We start from the raw sequence: 16,500 nt of genomic DNA on the forward strand, positions 1-16,500 counted from the left end.
AAAGTCTTTGCATTAATAAGCACAGCCTTAATATTTGGTAGAATTTAAGTTTTACTTTAATTTTATCTTTCTTTCTTATAGTGGATATATACAAAGTATTGGCCATGTGTGTATTCTGAGAGATATTGCCGAATTTAAATCATCCTCCCAAGTTTCAGACTTAATCACTGAGGAGAAATTTGAAGCAGTGTTGATGATCCATCTCTACAAAGGAGGAAGATTGCTATTAGGTAAGGTAAGCTCATGTATTGTCAAAACAGGCTCTGGATTGTGTAGGGAATTTGGTAAAAGAGAGTTGAAGAAAATTCAGTAAGTGATAAAATGGTGATTATGTTTAAACACCAATTAAATTTAAGGAGTCTTATTATAATTCTGAAAAAGTGGATGTTGCATTATTAAGTAAAAAGTAAACCAAACCATGTTAAATATATTTGATAAAAGCAAAAAACTGCGGATGCTGGAAATCCAAAACAGAAACAGAAATACCTGGAAAAACTCAGCAGGTCTGGCAGCATCGGCGGAGGAGAGCACAGTTGACGTTTCGAGTCCTCATGATCCTTCAACAGAACTAAGTAAAAATAAGAAAGGGGTGAAATATAAGCTGGTTTAAGGCGGGGGGGTTGTTGGGACAAGCAGCCAGTGATAGGTGGACATAACCAAAAGCGGTCACAGACAGAAGAACAAAGAGGTGTTGAAGGTGGTGATATTATCTAAAGGTATGTGCTAATTAAGAGTAGAAGACAGGACAGATAAGGTACAGATAGCTCTAGTTGGGGTGGGGAATACTAAAAGGTAGAAATAAACAATGGGTGGAAATACATTTAAAAATAATGGAAATAGGTGGGAAAAGAAAAATCTAAATAAATTATTAGAAAAAACAAAAAGGAGGGGGAAGAAATGGGAAGGGGGGTGGGGATGGAGGAGAGAGTTCAAGATCTAAAATTGTTGAACTCAATATTCAGTCCGGAAGGCTGTAAAGTGCCTAGTCGGAAGATGAGGTGCTGTTCCTCAAGTTTGCATTGAGCTTCACTGGAACAATGCAGCAAGCCAAGGACAGACATGTGGGCAAGAGAGCAGGGTGGAGTGTTGAAATGGCAAGCGACAGGGATGTCTGGGTCATGCTTGCAGACAGTCCGAAGGTGTTCTAAAGCGGTCATCCAGTCTGCGTTTGGTCTCTCCAAACGGTTTCCTCTACATTGTCCTTTTGAAGTCCTACAATATCCTCTTTGCTGTTCACAACGCTTCCAAGTTTTTTTTCGTCTGCAAATTTTGAAATTGCGCTCTGTACACCAAGGCCTAGGTCATTTAGATATATCAGGGAGAGAAAGGGTCCCAACACCAACCCCTGGGGATCCGCTACAAACATTCCTCCAGTCCAAAAAACATCCATTAGCCACTACTCTCCGTTTCCTGCCACTCGGCCAATTTCGTATCCATGTTACTACTGTCCCTTTTATTCCATGAGTTATAACTTTGCTCATGAATCTGTTGTGTGGCAAGTGCCTTTTGGAAGTCCATGTACACTGGCATTGCTGTTTCCAGTTCTGGTCCCTTCATTTGGTGGGAGATGGAGAGGCCCTGAAAAAGGTTTAGAAGAAGGCATTACGCTTAATTACTAGCTTAATAATCTTTAGTTATTGTGAAGGGCCCAGAGTGCTGGATCTTTTTAATTTAGAAAAAGACTTTGTGGAGACATGATTGAAGTGTTTAAAATCATGAAGGGACTAGACTGTGCACGTGTTGATATTATTAATAGTAGATATATTAATGAGAACAAGGGAATGTGTACAATTGCATTAAGCATAGAATTAGGTTAGATGCTGGATACGTTTTCTTTTCCAAATGGTTAATTGACCATTTTGGCATATTTTTATGACTCTTGTAGTAGGTGCAATTTTGCTCCAAACATTAAAAAGAAAGCTGAATGAATACGTGGAGGAGACTGATATCTTTGGTGGGATGGTGAACGATATATCATGTGGTTATTATTGTCTCCTGGAAATCTTGTCGCCATAAAGTAGCCTAGGTTTCTTTTTTTAAAACTTTCTTTTTCTCTCCTATTAAACAGCTGCTGAGGGGCTAATATTGGAGTCAGGCCTCCATTATTCCCCTTCTAATTCCCCATGTGGGGGGAGTCTAGAACTAGGGGACACAGTTTAAAAATAAGGGGTCTCCCATTTAAGACAGGGATGAGGAGAATTTTTTTCTCTCTGAGGGTCGTTAGTCTGTGGAGTTCTCTTCTCCAGAGAGCAGTGAGGCAGGGTCATTGAATATGTTTAAGGCCGAGTTGGTTAGATTCTTGATTGACAAGAAAGACAAGGGGATAGACAAGAAGATAGAGGACACAATCAGATTAGCCACGATCTTATCAAATGGTGGAGTATGCTTGAGGGGCCGAATGGCCTTCTCCTGCTCCTAATTCTTATGTTTTTATTAGCATTCTTCTTTACCTTCTCTGTTAAATAGCCATTGTGTTCCAGTGGGGAAATAAAACAATATTTTTGGCCATTGCTGAAATTTTTTATTCCTAGTATCATTTTGCTAATTCATAGCTGTATCTTTCTATGACTCTAATTGTGTCTATATTGGGATGCCCAGAACTGGATTTAATGCTCTAATGTTTTTCACAAATTCACCATCAGTTGCTTATTTTATTCATTGCCTGTTGTACAAAACCCAGAATGCTATTTTCCTTTTTATAATCTTTTCTACCTGTGCTCTCATCTTTAAAAGATCTTTGTACCTACACACCTGATGTGAAGACCTGTGCAAGCAGGATACAGGATTTTCCAACTTTTTCAGAACTCCATTTCTTCCTTTATGTCTCACTTTTTTCTCACTCATTCCCATTCTCATGTGCAAACATCAGCTGTCTTCAATTTGATCATTTTGTATTTCTACAATTTTATATATGCCACTTCCATGACATATCCCCTTTTCCCTCTGGGGTAAGAGTGGAGTATTCACTGTTTTCCAAAACCGTTCCTCCTATTCCTGCCCTCTCCCTTTTCCTCTCTCTCCCCCTTGCTCCTTCTCATTTTACTGTTCCCATATCTTTTTTCCCTCCTTATTCCCCTTCCTGTCCCTTCTTCCCCTCTGTATTCATCCCACTTTGAATTGTGGTGTCAAAGTGAATAGTATTTTTCAGCATAACCAGCTAAAATACAAAAAGTTGTTTATTTTACTTATTGTGTGTTACTAATGTGAAGTAAGTCAGACATTCAAGGAAGTTAGATTGTAAATAGATTAAAATGCCAATTCGTTTAGACAGTAGCGTCCCATATGGAGTTATATTCGGTGGAACAGACATCAATGAAGATATCAAGGATGAAAAGAAGCGTGAAGTTATGGGGGCTGTCCTGCAAAAATCCAGGTAACAGCAAGCATGCATCTTTTCTTCTCCTGTGGTGAAGGGAATGAGTGGGGAGGGAGGGAGGGAGTGTGGCGGGGGGGGCGTGGGGGAGGTGAAATTGTACGACTGTAAATCTGAATTAACATCAGTAAGAAGACCCATAGAACCTGTTTTTGTTTAGATGTTTTTGTTTGTAAATGGGGGATCAATCTTGAATGCTTCTGTGTTCTCACCTGTGTTTATCTGGTAAACATAGCTTTTTGTGCTCAAAATGAAGGCCAGTAGTGCTAGAGAATGGAACTCTTCCCATTCCAAGTACCCAGTGAAGATGTCAAGCATTCCCAAGTCAGGAATAACACATCCAGCAGCATATACTCTATCCGAACAACGTGCCTCATTGTATTCCAATTTTCATTAGCAAATGAGTCACCCGAGCTTTTGGGAAGACACAAAAAAACTTCCTAGACTTTGTGGCGAACCAAGGGCCTAGTGAAAAAAAGGAACTTACAGATATTATCAATAAAGAAATAGTAGTTTAGAAATTAATGAGACTTAAAGTAGCTCAGAGATAGTGCATGCTAGATTCTAGAACAATCCCCATGGATTGGAAGATAGCAAATGTAATCTGATATTAAAGAAAGGAGGGGGAAAGGAAACAGGGAACTATAAAGCATGTTAGCCTGACATCATTAGCTGGGAAAACGCTTGAATCTATTACTTGGGATGTGGTAAAAGAGCATTTAATGGAAGAGAATTCATGTTTGACAAATCTGCTAGTGTTTTTTGAGGTTGTAACGAGTAGCATAGAAAAGGGGGGACCAGTGGATGTAGTGTGTTTGGATTTTCAGAAAGCATTCTGCAGAGAATTGGCATAGGCTTAATGGGCTGAAAGGCCTCCTTCTGTGCCAAAATGACTTTGACATTCAACAAGGTGTCATACAAGAAGTAATTACACAAAGGTAGGGCTTGTGTGATTGAGGGTAATATATTAGCATGGATTGAGGATTGGTTAATGGACAGAAAACAGAAATAATCAAATCATTTTCGGGTTGTAACTACTGGAACACTGTAAGGCTAAGTGCTTGGGCTCAACTATTTACAATGACTAAGGTGAGGGAACTAAGTATCCAGTTTCCTGATAATACAATGTTAGATGAGAAATTAAGCTGTGAGGTGGACACCGAGAGGCTGTAAAGAGATATTGAGTGAGTGGACAAAAACATGGCTGATGAAATATAATGTGAAAAATTTGAAGGAGAAATAGAAAAGCCAATTTTTTTTTCAATGGCGAGTGACAGTGAAATGTTAGTATTCAGAGGGACCTGGGTATTATTGTACACAAATCACAGAAAGTTAACTTGGAGGTACAGCAAGCAATTAGGAAAGGAAATGGTATGTTAGCCTTTATTAGAAAGAGATTGGAATATAAGAGTAAAGAAGTTTCACTGCAATTTTATAGGGCCTTGGTGAGATCACACCTGGACTACTGTGTACAGTTTTAGCCTCCTTACCTAAGGGAGGATATACTCGCCTTGGAGGAAATGCAACAGTCACTGGACTCATTCCTGGGATGAGGGCGCTGTTCTCTGAGGAGAGGTTGAGTAGACTAGGCCTTTGTTCCCTAGAATTTACAAGAATGAGAGGTGATCTATTGAAATGTATTGAAACAAAGAAAATAGGAGCCGGAGTAGGTCATTCGGCCCTTCGAGCCTGCTCCGCCATTCAGTATGATCATGGCTGATCCTCTGTCTCAACAACATTCTCCCGCACTCACCCCATTACTCTTGATGCCTTTAGTGTCTAGATATCTATCTATTTCCTTCTTAAATATATTCGGTGCCTTCGCCTGCTATTCCAGGAATCAGTCTGGTGAACCTTCGCTGCATTCCCTGTATGGCGAGTATAGCCTTTCTTGGGTAAGAGAACAAAACTGCACATAATACTCCAGGTGTGGTCTCACCAAGGCCTTGTACAGCTGCTGTAAGACATCCTTGCTCCTGTACTCAAATCCTCTTGCAATAAAGGCCAACGTACCTTTTTCCCCCCTAACTTGCATGCTTGCTTTCAGTGACTGGTGTGCAAGGACAGCCAGGCCCCTTTGTACATCAACATTTCCTAATTTATCAACTGGGCCAATCAGCTCCTGACCTCATTATAGCCTTGGTTCAAACAAGGACAAAAGAGCTGAATTCCAGAGGCAAGGTGAGATTGACTGTCCTTGACATCAAAGCAGCGTTGGATCGAGTGTGGCATCAAGGAGCCCTAGAAAAACTAGAGTCAGTGGGAAATGGGGAGAAAACTCTCCGCTGATTGGAGTGATACCAAGCACAAAAGAAGACGGTTCTGGTTATTGGAGGGCAATAATCTCAGTTCCAGGCTATCATTGCAGGAGTTCCTCAGGTCCTTGGCCCAACCATTTTTAGCTACTTCATCAATGACCTGCCTTCCATCATAAGGTCAGAAATGGGGATGTTTGCTGATGATTGCACAATGTTCAGCGCCATTTGCGACTCCTCAGATACCGAAGAAGTCCATGTCCAAATGCAGCAAGACCTGGACAATATCCGGGCTTGGGCTGACAAGTGGCAAGTCACGCTCGCACCACACAAGTGCCAGGTAATGACCATCTCCAACAAGAGAGAATCTAACCATTGCGCCTTGACATTCAATGGCATTACCATCACTGGATCCCCCACATCCTGGGGATTACCATTGACCAGAAACTGAATTGGACTAGCCATACAAATACTGTGACTACAAGAGCAGGCCAGAGGCTAGGAATCCTGTGACAAGTAACTTGCCTCCTGCTTCCCCAAAGCCTGTCCACCATCTACAAAGTGCACATCAGGAGTGTGATAGAATACTTGTCTGGATGAATGCAGCTCCCACAACACTCATGAAGCCAGATACCATACAGGACAAAGCAGCCCGCTTGATAGGCATCCCATCCATAAACATTCACTCCCTCCAGCATTGACGCACAGTGGCAACTGTGTGTACCATCTACAAGGTGCATTGCAGGAATTCACCAAGCCTCTTCCAACAGTACCTTCCAAACTCATAACCACTACCATATAGAAGGACAAGGGCAGCAGACAGATGGGAACAAAATCACCTGGAAGTTCCCCTCTAAGCCGCACACCATCCTGACCTGGAAATATATTGCTGTGTGTATATATATATATATATGTATATATTCACTGACGCTGGGTCAAAATCCTGGAACTCCCTCCCCTAACAGCACCGTGGGTATACCTATACCACATGGACTGCAGCGGTTCAAGAAAGTAGCTTTCTCAAGGACAGTTAGGAATGGGCAATAAATGCTGGCCTAGCTAGCGACACCCATATCCCATGAACAAATAAAGATAAATAAATAGTAATCTGCCATTCCGTTTTTCCAACTGAAGTGGCTTCACACATGTTATACTGCACCTGCCATGTATTTGCCCACTTATTTAACATGACTATATTGACTTGAAGCCTCTTAGCATCCTCCTCACCACTCATATTCCCACCTACTTTTGTGGCTTCAGCATACTTGGAAATATTACATTTGGTTCCCTGATCTAAATCATTGATATATATTGTGAATAGTTGGGGTCCAAGCACTGATCCTTGTGGTACCCCACTGGTCACTGTCTGCCAATCTCAATAAGACCCATTTATTCCTACTCTCTGCTTCCTGACTGTTAACCAATTCTCAATCCATGCCAATTTATTATCTCCAATCCCATGTGCTTTAATTTTGCACACTAACCTCTTTTGTGGGACTTTATCAGAATCTTTCTGAAAATACAAATACATCACACCCACTGGTTCTCCCTTATTTATTCTGCTAGTTACATTCTCAAAAATCTCCACCAGGTTTGTCAAGCATGATTTCCCTTTCATCAACCCATGTTGACTGTGTCTAATCTCGTTGATATTTTCTAAGTGTCTGTTATCACATCCTTTACAGTGAACTCTAGCATTTTCCCCACTATTGAAGTTAGGCTAACCAGTCTGTAATTCCCCATTTACTCCTTCCCTCCTTTTTTAAATAGTGGGGTTACATTTGCCACTCTCCAATCTGCCGGAACTGTTCCAGAATCTACAGAATTTTGGAAGAAGTCAACCAATGCACCCACTATTTCCATGGCCACCTCCTTTAGTACCCTGGGATGTAGATTATCAGGCCTTGGGATTTATCAGCTTTCAGTCCCATTAATTTCTCCAGCACTATTTTTTTACAAATGCTAATTTCCTTCAATTCCTCCTTCTCACTTGACCCTTGGTTCCCTAGCATTTCTGGAAAGTTTTTTGTGTCTTCTTCCATGAAGACAGAACTAAAATAATTGTTTAATTGCTCTGCCATTTCCTGTTCTCCGTTATAAATTCTCCTGTTTTGGACTGTAAGGGACCTACATTTGTCTTCACTAACTTTTTTTACATACTTATGGAAACTTTTACAGCCTATGTTTATGTTCCTTGCAAGTTTACTCTCATACTCTATTTTTCCCCTCTTAATCAATCTCTTGGTCCTCCTTTCCTGAATTCTAAACAGCTACCAATCCTCAGGCTTACCACTTTTTTCTAGCAACTTTGCATGACTCCTCTTTGGATCTAATACCATTCTTAATTTCTTTTGTTAGCCATGGTTGGGTCGCTTTACCTGTTGTGTTTTTACACCAGAAAGGAATGTATAATTGCTGCAATTGCATGCATTCATTCCTTAAATATTAGCCATTGCCTATCCACCGACGAGCCTTTTAATGAAGTTCCCCAATCTGTCGTAGCCAACTCAACCCTCATATCTGCATAGTTTCCTTTGTTTAGATTTAGGACCCTAGTTTCAGATTGGACAACCACTTTCCATCCTAATGAAGAATTATTTCATGTTATGGTCACTGTTCCCTAAAGGACCCCGCACAACAAGATTACTAATTAACCCCTTCTCATTACACATTTCGAAATCTAGGATAGCCTGTTCCCTAGGTTGGTTCCTCGACGTACTGGTCTAAAAGAATATCTCGTACACACTCCAAGAATTCATCCGCCTCAGTATTATTGCTAATTTGGTTTACCCAGTCTATATGCAGATTAAAGTCACCCATGACTACAGTAGCACCCATGTTACATGCATCTCTAATTTCCTGTTTAATGCCATCCCCTGCCTTACCACTATTGTTTGGAGGCCTGTAGACAGCTCTCACTCATGTTTTCCGCCCCTTGTTGCATCTTAACTCCACTCTGATTCTACATCTAGATTTCCTGAGCCAATATCTTTTCTCATTATTGCACTGGTTTCATCCTTAACCAACAATGCCACCCCTCTTCCTTTTCCTTTGTTCCTATCCTTCCTAAATATCGAATTCCCTTGGACATTCAGTTCCCAGCCTTGGTCACCCTGCAGCCATGTCTCCGTAGTCACAATCATATGGTACCTGTTTACATCTATTTGTGCTGTTAACTCATCTACCTTATAGTGGATGCTCTGTGCATTCAGATACAGTGCCTTAGATTTGCCTTTTTAACATTTTTCCGCATCCTTTTTGTACTATGGCCCTATTTGCAGCTAGCCCTTGTTTCCTTTACCTTTCACTTTTGCTTTCTACTTTTCTGTCTTTAATTTCTATCTTTGTTTCCCTCTCTTGTGCCTCCCCGCTCAGGTTCCCATCTCCCTGCCACTCTAGTTTAAACCCTCTCCCACAGTACTAGCGAATACCCTTGTGAGAATATTGGTCCCAGTCCTGCTGGGGTGTAACCCATCCAACTTGTACAGGTCCCATCTTCCCCAGAATCAGTCCCAATGCCTCAGGAATCTAAATCCCTCCCTCCTACACCATATTTCCAGCCATGCGTTCATCTGGTCTATTCTTCTATTCCTGATCTCACTAGCACATGGCTCTGTGAGTAATCCTGAGATTACTACCTTTGAAGTCCTGCTTTTTAATTTATTTCCTAGCCCCTTATATTCCTCTTGCAGGACCTCACCCCTCTTGTTGTTGGTCCCGATATGGACCACGACCTCTGGCTGTTTACATTCTCCCTTCAGGATGTCCTGCAGCCGTTCAGTGACATCCTTGACCATGGCACCAGGGAGGCAACATACTATCATGGTGGCACGTCTGTATCCACAGAAACGTCTATCTGTTCCCCTTACAATAGAATCCCCTATCGCTATTGCTCTCTCACCCTTTTTCCTCTCCCCTGCTTTGCGTCTGAGCCACTCATGGTGCCACAGACTTGGCTCTTGCTGCATTCCCCTGAGAAGCCATCTCCCCCAGCAGTACCCAAAACAGAAGATCTGTTGGAGAGGGAGATGGACACAGGGTCTCCTGCACTACCTGCCTAGTGCTTTTACTCTGTCTGCTGGTCACCCATTCCCTTACTGCCTGTGCACTCTTTACTTGTGATGTGACCACCTCATTGTACGTGCTAACCACAAAGATCTCAGCCTTGCGGATGCTCCACAATGACTCCAGCTGCAGCTCTAGTTCCGAAACATGGATTTCAAGCAGCTTCAGCTGGACACACATCTGCACACGTGGTCACCCTGGACAGTAGAAGTGTCCCTGACTTCCCACATCGGACAGAAGGAGCATTCCACGTGGCTAAGCTGCCCTGCCATGACTTACTCTTAAATTATGCCCTTTACTTTTACTTTCCCTAGTTTAAAGAATATTAACTATATACTGGGGACCTTATTTTACTACTTAAACTTTAAACACTACTTAATCTAAATTAATCTTATATGAAGACAACCTTACAGTTACCAATAAATTGTACCAATATTAAAAGATAAATAAACAAAACAAATGAAAATAAGTAAAATACTCGCCAACCAATCAATTACCTAGTTCCCTATGATGTCACACTTGATTTTCTCCAAAAGTGTCAGTCCACTGATATCCACACCAGCAGCAGGAGCGAGCTCTTTATTCTCCCGGCGCCACTCTCAGTCTCGCTCTGTTTCGCGCTGTTTCATCCCTCCGGTTCTGCTCTTGCTCATGCTCTCCCTCACGCTCTTTTATCCTTCCAGCTCCGCTCATTCTTGCTCTCTCTGGAGTCATTTTTTCCTCTCGGCTCCACTCTCACTCTCTCTTTTTCTCACGCTCTTTTATCCTCCAGGCTCCATTCTCACTCTCGCTCTTTTATCCTCCTGGCTCCACTCTCTCTCACTCTCTTTCCCATGCTCTTTTCTCCTCCTGGCACCACTCTCGCTTTCTCAGGCTCTTTTATCCTCCCAGTTCCGCTTTCTCTCTCACTCTCACGCTCTTTTATCCTCTCGGCTTTGCTCTCACTCTTTCTCATGTTCTTTTATCCTCCTGGCTTTGCTCTCTCTCTTTTGCAAGCTCTTTTATCCTCTTGGCTCTGCTCTCAATGTCGCTCTTTCTCACCGTATTTTCTCCTCCCAGCTCAGCTCTCAGTCTCGCTTTTTCTGGCGATGTTTTATCTTCCCGCCCCCATGCTCAGTCTTGCTCTTTCTCGCACTCTTTTATCCCCCTGGCTCCGCTATTACTCTCATTCTTCCTCACATTCTTCTTTCCTCCCAGCTCCGCGCTCACTCTCACTCTTTCTTGCACTGTTTTATCCTCCCGTCTCCACTCTCAGTCTTGCTCTTTCTCTCGCTCTTATATCCTCCCGGCTTTCCTCTCAATCTTTCTTGTGCTCTTCTATCATCCTGGCTCCACTCTTACTCTTGCTCTTTCTCGCGCTCTTTTATCCTCCTGCCTCCGCTGTCACTCTCACTCTATCTCGCTCTCTTTTACCCTCCTGTCTCTGCTCTCAGTCTCTCTCTTACTCATGCTTTTTTATCCTCCCGGCTCCACTCTCATTCTCGCTATTTCTCGCGCACTTTGATCCTCCCGGCTCCGCCCTGACTTTCTCGTGCTCTTCTTTCCTCCCAGCTCCGCTTTCACTCTCGCTGTCCCGCACGCTCTGTTATCCTCCAGGCTCTGCTCTCACTCTCGCTGTTTCTCACGCTCTTTTTTCCTCCCGACTCGAACTATCATTCTTGATCTTTCTCGCGTTCTTTTACTCCTCCTGTCTCCGCTCTCACTCTCACTCTTTTTTATGTTCTGTTATCCACCCGGCCCCGCGCGTTCTCTCGCTCTTTCTCGCTCTCTTTTATCCTCCTGGGTTGCTATTTCTCATGCACTTTGATCCTCCCAGATCTGCTCTCATTCTTGGCCTTTCTCGCGCTCTTTTATCCTCCCAGCTTCGCTCTCACTCTCTTTCTTTCCTGCATTCTTTTATTTTCCTGGTTCCACTCAATCTTTCTTGCACTCTTCTATCCTTCTGGCCCTGCTCTCACTCTTTCTCACGCTCTTTTATCCTCCCAGCTCCGCTCTCACTCACTCTTTCTCAGGCTCATTTATTCTCCCGGCCCCTCTCTCAGCCTTGCTCTTTCTCGCGCTCTTTTATCTCTCGGCTCCACTCTCTGCTTCGCTCTTTCTCGTGCTTTTTTTATCTCCCAGCTCCGTTCTCCTAAATCCTTAAATCTCCTCTAAAATCCTTAAAGGGTTTAATAGGTTCGATGCTAGGAGGATGTTTCCCTTGGCTGAGGAATCTGGAACTTGGAGTCAATGTCTTACAATAAGGAGTTGGCCATTGAAGACTAAGATGAGCAATTTCTTCATTCAAGGGGTTTTGATCTTTGGAATTCTCTACCCTAGAAGACAACGGATGCTCACTCATGGAGAATATCAAGGTAGAGACCGATAGGCTTTTGGATCATAAGGAGATTAGGGGATAATGCAGGAAGATGGAGATGAGGTGGAAGGTCAGCCATGATAGTATTGAATAACGGAGCTGGCTCAAAGGGCGCATGGTTTACTCCTGCTCTTATTTTTTATGTAACTTATATAATCTCTCCTGCGTTGGCTCACCATCTGTTTTTCCACATACGAATTGGAACAATTTTTCCTTCATTAAAGGTACTCTATAAGCTGTTAATTTATGATGATTCTTGGTACCAGTGAATTTGCTGGAACTCCATAATTGGTAAAATGGACTATTTAGGTTATTGTTAGACAGCTTATTGTGAACCTTCAAGCTGCTCCTTCAGTTCTTCAATAATGTGCGCTGTAACATATTATTCACAAGTTACACGATGCCTACAAAAAAGTACACACTATCTCTGTATAATACATACAAGTTAATGAAAATTCGCATATGCCTATAGGATTTGGATATGGAAATTCCAATTCAGTCTCCATATGTCCTTGTGTTAATAGAAATAAGTCTGAAAGCAATTTTTTTGTGACACATAACATTTCCCATTAAGAGTGATGTATCTTATTTCTTTAAAACGGTTTCAGCAATTCTGTGCCATTGCCATGAATGCGTATGATACTGAATTACGAGTCTCATCAAAGTACTATTGGAAATAGTAATTATTTTTTTTTAAATTGTGATCTGGTTGATGGGACTTAGAACCATTGAAATAATTAGCCTGGTCTAACAAAGCTATCAAAGGCTTAGTACATCATGGATAGTATCTATCTTTGTGTCTTCCTATTGACATCCACTGGTTATGTGATGGATATTTTCGTTAAAGTCTCTAGAAAGTCATTGGTGTTATGACTGGAGGCTTATTAGTGGAGTTCTGTACTCAGCATACACTTTGATTAAATAGCATAATTCTCAGCAGATTTATACTATTGCAGTTGAAATTTGTTCAGCCACTTTTGTCTAGTACAGCTGTCTGGAGAGCTGCAGATAATTTGGATTTTATTAAAGATAACCCCTGAAGCTGCCTGTAGCTCTGCAATTTTGTTAATTAAATTTCCTATCCATTTTCTCACTTTTTTGAAGCACTACTTTTTATAATTTCGAACGTCCATTTAGTTCAAGAAGTTGAAACGATGTCTCCATGAATCCTTTTTAATGCTCTTTATCTGAAAACTTTTTGACTGTCAGGTTTCTGGTGGCTTTCACAGATCAGATGAAGAAAATAGCAGAGCTGCATTGGGTATGTCTTAATATTATCTTGGCTTTGCCTGTCATGTATAAGCAAGATGCGTGTGTATTTGTTTTGTTGGGTTGCTTACAACTATTTTTAAGTTGAACTGCTTGCAGTAAGGTAGGATCGATGACTGTCGTGCCCTTGTCATGTTTGTGAACAATTACACCTTCTCCTGGGTAGGTATCAGAAAATAATTACTTTGCACTGTTAAAATAAGCATTCCCCATAATTAAATTATTAGATACGCTGTGTCAAATAGTCCAACCCACTCATTCTTTCTTATAAATCATTCTTATATATTATCCATTCTTATAGATCTGATTAGATGCAATGGATATATTCTATATTGTTTAATTCCCAGTACAGTTGATGCAGGATCTTCTGGTGTTGTCTGTTAACTTTTTTCCTTCCCTTCCTTTCAAATACAACTTTACAAACTCACAATTCTTTTCTTTTAAAATTCTTGCAGCCATCAAAAACAACATGGACAATAACTGCCCCTCCTCCCCCTCACCCCCTCATCCCTCGCCACCACACCACCCCCCCAACTTTCCTGCACTTTCCTGCGTTGATTACTGCTAAGGTACAATTTACACAGGCAATTGTAGCTAACCAACACCATCTCATGTTCTTCATGTATGAGGCCAGACAGTGAGTTTCAACTGGTTACCCAACTTCAGGGTATTCTAATTAATCCTGACTTGATGTCCCTTTGCATAACTTTTCATCAAGAGTCGCTAGATAATGATCAAAAACCAAAAAATTGCTGGTTTTTTGCCCCCAGTGCCTCAGCCATAAGAAACAGAAGCCATTTTTAATCCTCTTGCCACTGCTTCCATAGACTTATAATATTTTCCCTGTCAACATATTACGGATTGTGAAGACTCGACAAACTAACAAGAATATTAACCCGCTGACTCCTGTTACTTAGAAAATTTTCCAGTTTAAGTGGTCTTTCAAATTGACTGTTATTTGTACATGTTGCAGGCATTACAGATAATGGATGGAATAGAAGCTTCAGTGTTGATATTAATGCTTCAAGGAACTGGAGTAAATATTTTATTCTGCTTATTTAAGCAGAATATCAAATTGTATTTTGCAGTACTCCAGAAGCAAGAATAAATAATGTGGCTATATTATAACAGAAATAACGGCTTGAATGTAATGTGTATATTTGTAGCTGGGCACTGCAATGATGTGTTATTACAAGATGCATTTTCAGCATATTCATACCCCATTTCCATTTCATAATAAGTAAACACCATTCATATATACTTACTGTCAGAGAGGTCTGTTCTCCAGGATTTAAAAAAATGCATAACCTACTTAAAATCTTATTTTGTACTCTACCTCAATATCTAAGAATCACCATGTCTGAAGCTATTGTGCATTTAAAAAAAACAGAGAATGAGAAAATTAAACTCATTCTTTCCAACTGATGGCATGTGCTTTTCATTGTCATGAACTCCCCAGCTTATTTAAATTCCCAAGGAATGCATAATCATAGGTAATAAAAATTTGAACTACTTCCGTGACAGATAATGTGGGAGCAACTGACCTGTTGTTAAAAATGTTGAATTCAGTACTTCTCTGTGTTGAATTGCACTTTGAAGAAGCACTGAGGATGACAAGGGCGCAGAACGTGCTCTAGGTGACTGACTTCATTGCCTATCACAAAAAGTGGCTCACTACCACTACTAACCAAGCTGGCCAAATCCTGAGAGACAAATCTGCCAGACTGGGCCTGTGGGAGGTGCTGAGGGAACCAACAATAGGGAAAAAACCTACTTGACCTCGCCCTCACCAGCCTCCTGTCACAGATGCATCCGTCCTAGTGGTGAAGAAGTCCTGTTTTCACACTAAGGCTATCATCCATCATGTTGTGTGGCACTACAGTCATGCTAAATGGGATAGATTTGAAACAGAACTAGCAGCTTAAAACTGGGCATCCATGAGGAGTTAGCTGCCATCAGCAGTGGCAGAATTGTATTTAACCACAGTCTGTAACCTCCTGGCCTGTCACATCCCTCACTCTACCAATAAATAGGGGACCAACCCTGGTTCAAGGAGGAGTGCAGGAGAGCGTTCCAGGAGCAGCACCAGAAATATCTAAAAACGAATGTTGTCCAGGTCTTGCTATATGCGGACACAGACCGCTTCATTATCTGAGGAGTTACGAATGGAACTGAACACTGCAATCATTAGCAAATATCCCCACTTCTGATCTTATGTTGGAGAAAAGGTCATTGATTTAATAACTGAAGATGGTTGGGCCTAGGACACTACTCTGCAAACTCCTGCAGTAATGTCCTAGGACTGAGATGATTAGCCTCCAACAACTACAGCCATTTTCCTTTGCGCTAGGTATGACTTAAACCAGTGGATAGTTTTTGCCCTGGTGTCCATTGACTTCAATGTTACTGGGACTCCTCAATGCCACACTTGGTCAAATGTTGTCTTGATGTCAAGGGCAGTCATTGTCATTTCACAAGTGGAATTAAGCTTGCGTCCACGTTTGGACCAATAGCTGAATTGAGGTCTGGAAGTGAGTGGTCCTGGCCAAAACCAAGCATCGATGAGCAACTTATTTGTAAGTGCTGGTTAATAGCACTGTTTTTATTTAGTCTTTCATGGGATATAGGTGTTGCTGGCGAGGTCAGCATTCGTTGCCCATCCCTAATTGCCCTTGAGCCAAGTGGTTTGCCACACCATTTCAGAGGGCTGTTAAGAGTCACTATATTTCTGTGGGTCTGGGAACATATGTAGGCCAGACCAGGTAAGGATGGCAGATTTCCTTCCCTACAGGACTTTAGTGAACCAGATGGGTTTTTATAACAATCGACAATGGTTTAATGGAACATGGCCACTCCCTCCTGAATGTATCCCGCAGTGCTGCCACCACTGTTGGGTCTGTCCTGCCAGTGGAACAGGACATACCCAAAAATGGTGATGGAGGAGTCTGGGACATTGGCTGTAAGGTATGTTTTGGCAGAAATGTCTATGTCAAGCTGTTGCTTGACTTGTTTGTGAGACAGCTCTCCCAATTTTGGCACAAGTCCTCAGATGTTAGTGAGGAAGACTTTGCAGGGTCACCTAGGCTGGCTGTGTCTTTGTTGTGTCTGGTGCTTAGGACGATGTCTGCTGTCCATCTAGTTTGATTCAGTTAAGGGAAAACTACATTGTGGTGGGTCTGGAG

At 41.8% G+C, this 16,500-nt stretch overlaps 1 protein-coding gene across 7 annotated transcripts in view; it reads left to right on the forward strand.

Moving 5' to 3' along the window:
• The window catches only part of glt1d1 (glycosyltransferase 1 domain containing 1), an 85,532-nt gene that overhangs the window by 11,501 nt on the left and 57,531 nt on the right, over positions 1 to 16,500 (forward strand). For all 7 annotated transcript variants that reach the window (XR_013578194.1, XR_013578195.1, XM_078554111.1 and 4 more), the window contains exons 2-4: positions 82 to 230; positions 3,268 to 3,373; positions 13,259 to 13,310. Coding sequence is in view for 5 of the 7 variants with exons in the window: in XM_078554111.1 (XP_078410237.1) it covers positions 82 to 230; positions 3,268 to 3,373; positions 13,259 to 13,310 (307 nt within the window). In the remaining 2 variants the exon portion in view is untranslated. The remainder of the gene's footprint in view (positions 1 to 81; positions 231 to 3,267; positions 3,374 to 13,258; positions 13,311 to 16,500) is intronic.

The sequence above is a fragment of the Cetorhinus maximus genome, chromosome 12 (assembly GCF_964194155.1).
Source record: "Cetorhinus maximus chromosome 12, sCetMax3.hap1.1, whole genome shotgun sequence".
Taxonomy (NCBI): Eukaryota; Metazoa; Chordata; class Chondrichthyes; order Lamniformes; family Cetorhinidae; genus Cetorhinus; species Cetorhinus maximus.